Raw genomic sequence first — 966 nt, forward strand, 5'->3', positions numbered from 1 at the left:
AAAAAAAAAAAAAAAGAAAAAAAAAGAGAGAAAAACGCCTAGCAATCCCACAAAGACAACCAAAAAAAACAATACAAATAATAAAAAAAAAAAAAAAAAAAAAAAAAATAAAAAAAAAAAAAAAAAAAAAAAAAAAAAACCCATATATCCCCATATAACATTAATAACGCAGCGTATAAAAAACTACCTTATAACTTTACTAAATGAAAAATAATGAAAAAAAAAGTATGTGTGTGTGTGTGTGTGTGTGTGTCCGTGTGTCCGTGTGTCCATCTGTCCGTCCGTCTGCTTGTCCGTCTCTCTATTCCCCCCCCCCCAACACACACGCCCTCTCACCCCTCCGACCCCCTGGTCATCAGGTGTCGTGCCGGGTGCTGTCTGCGGACGGGGAGGCCGACCCAACGGTGCTGGCGATCAACGCGGCCGCTGCTGCGCTCCAGCGGGCAGGCGTCCCCTGGGACGGCCCTGTTGCGGGTGTGCGCATTGCACGCACGCAGCGCGGGGCACTTGTCACGAACCCGGACCTGAAGACTCTGGAGGGCGCAGACTGGAACATGGTGCGATTGGTTGCGGAGCGCTGGTGATGAGTGCTGCATGCTGGTGATGGCGGCGGTGGCGATGGTGAAGGATGATGGGGTTCATGGCGACCGTAAGGGTGGTGGCATGGGCGGGTGCATTCACGTCCTGTCATGTGCACGTCTGTCTGCGCTTGTGCTGACGTTGTGATTGGCGACTGTGCCTCGACACCTGCTGCTCTCATATGTGTGCTTGTGTGTGTTTGTATGTGTGTGTGTGTATGCATTATGACCAGCTATATGTGGGCGACGTGGATGGTCCAGTGTACTTGAGCACAGATGCGCACACGAGCGCAACGCCGGTGGAGCTGCTTGACGCAATCAAATGCGGCCAGGACGCTGTCCAGGTACTTTGACTTGCAGTTTTATCACATGAAGTGGCATTTTGTTT

The 966-nt window shown here is 50.2% G+C and overlaps 1 protein-coding gene across 1 annotated transcript; it reads left to right on the top strand.

Moving 5' to 3' along the window:
* Window positions 1–213: 213 nt before the first annotated feature.
* Window positions 214–584, top strand: PTSG_12013 (uncharacterized protein; the record flags this gene model as incomplete). Its single annotated transcript, XM_004995905.1, has 2 exons — window positions 214–225; window positions 360–584. The coding sequence occupies 2 exons, from the start codon at window positions 214–216 to the stop codon at window positions 582–584; spliced, it is 237 nt and encodes a 78-aa protein (XP_004995962.1).
* Window positions 585–966: the final 382 nt, after the last annotated feature.

This window comes from Salpingoeca rosetta (assembly GCF_000188695.1).
Source record: "Salpingoeca rosetta unplaced genomic scaffold supercont1.7, whole genome shotgun sequence".
Taxonomy (NCBI): Eukaryota; class Choanoflagellata; order Craspedida; family Salpingoecidae; genus Salpingoeca; species Salpingoeca rosetta.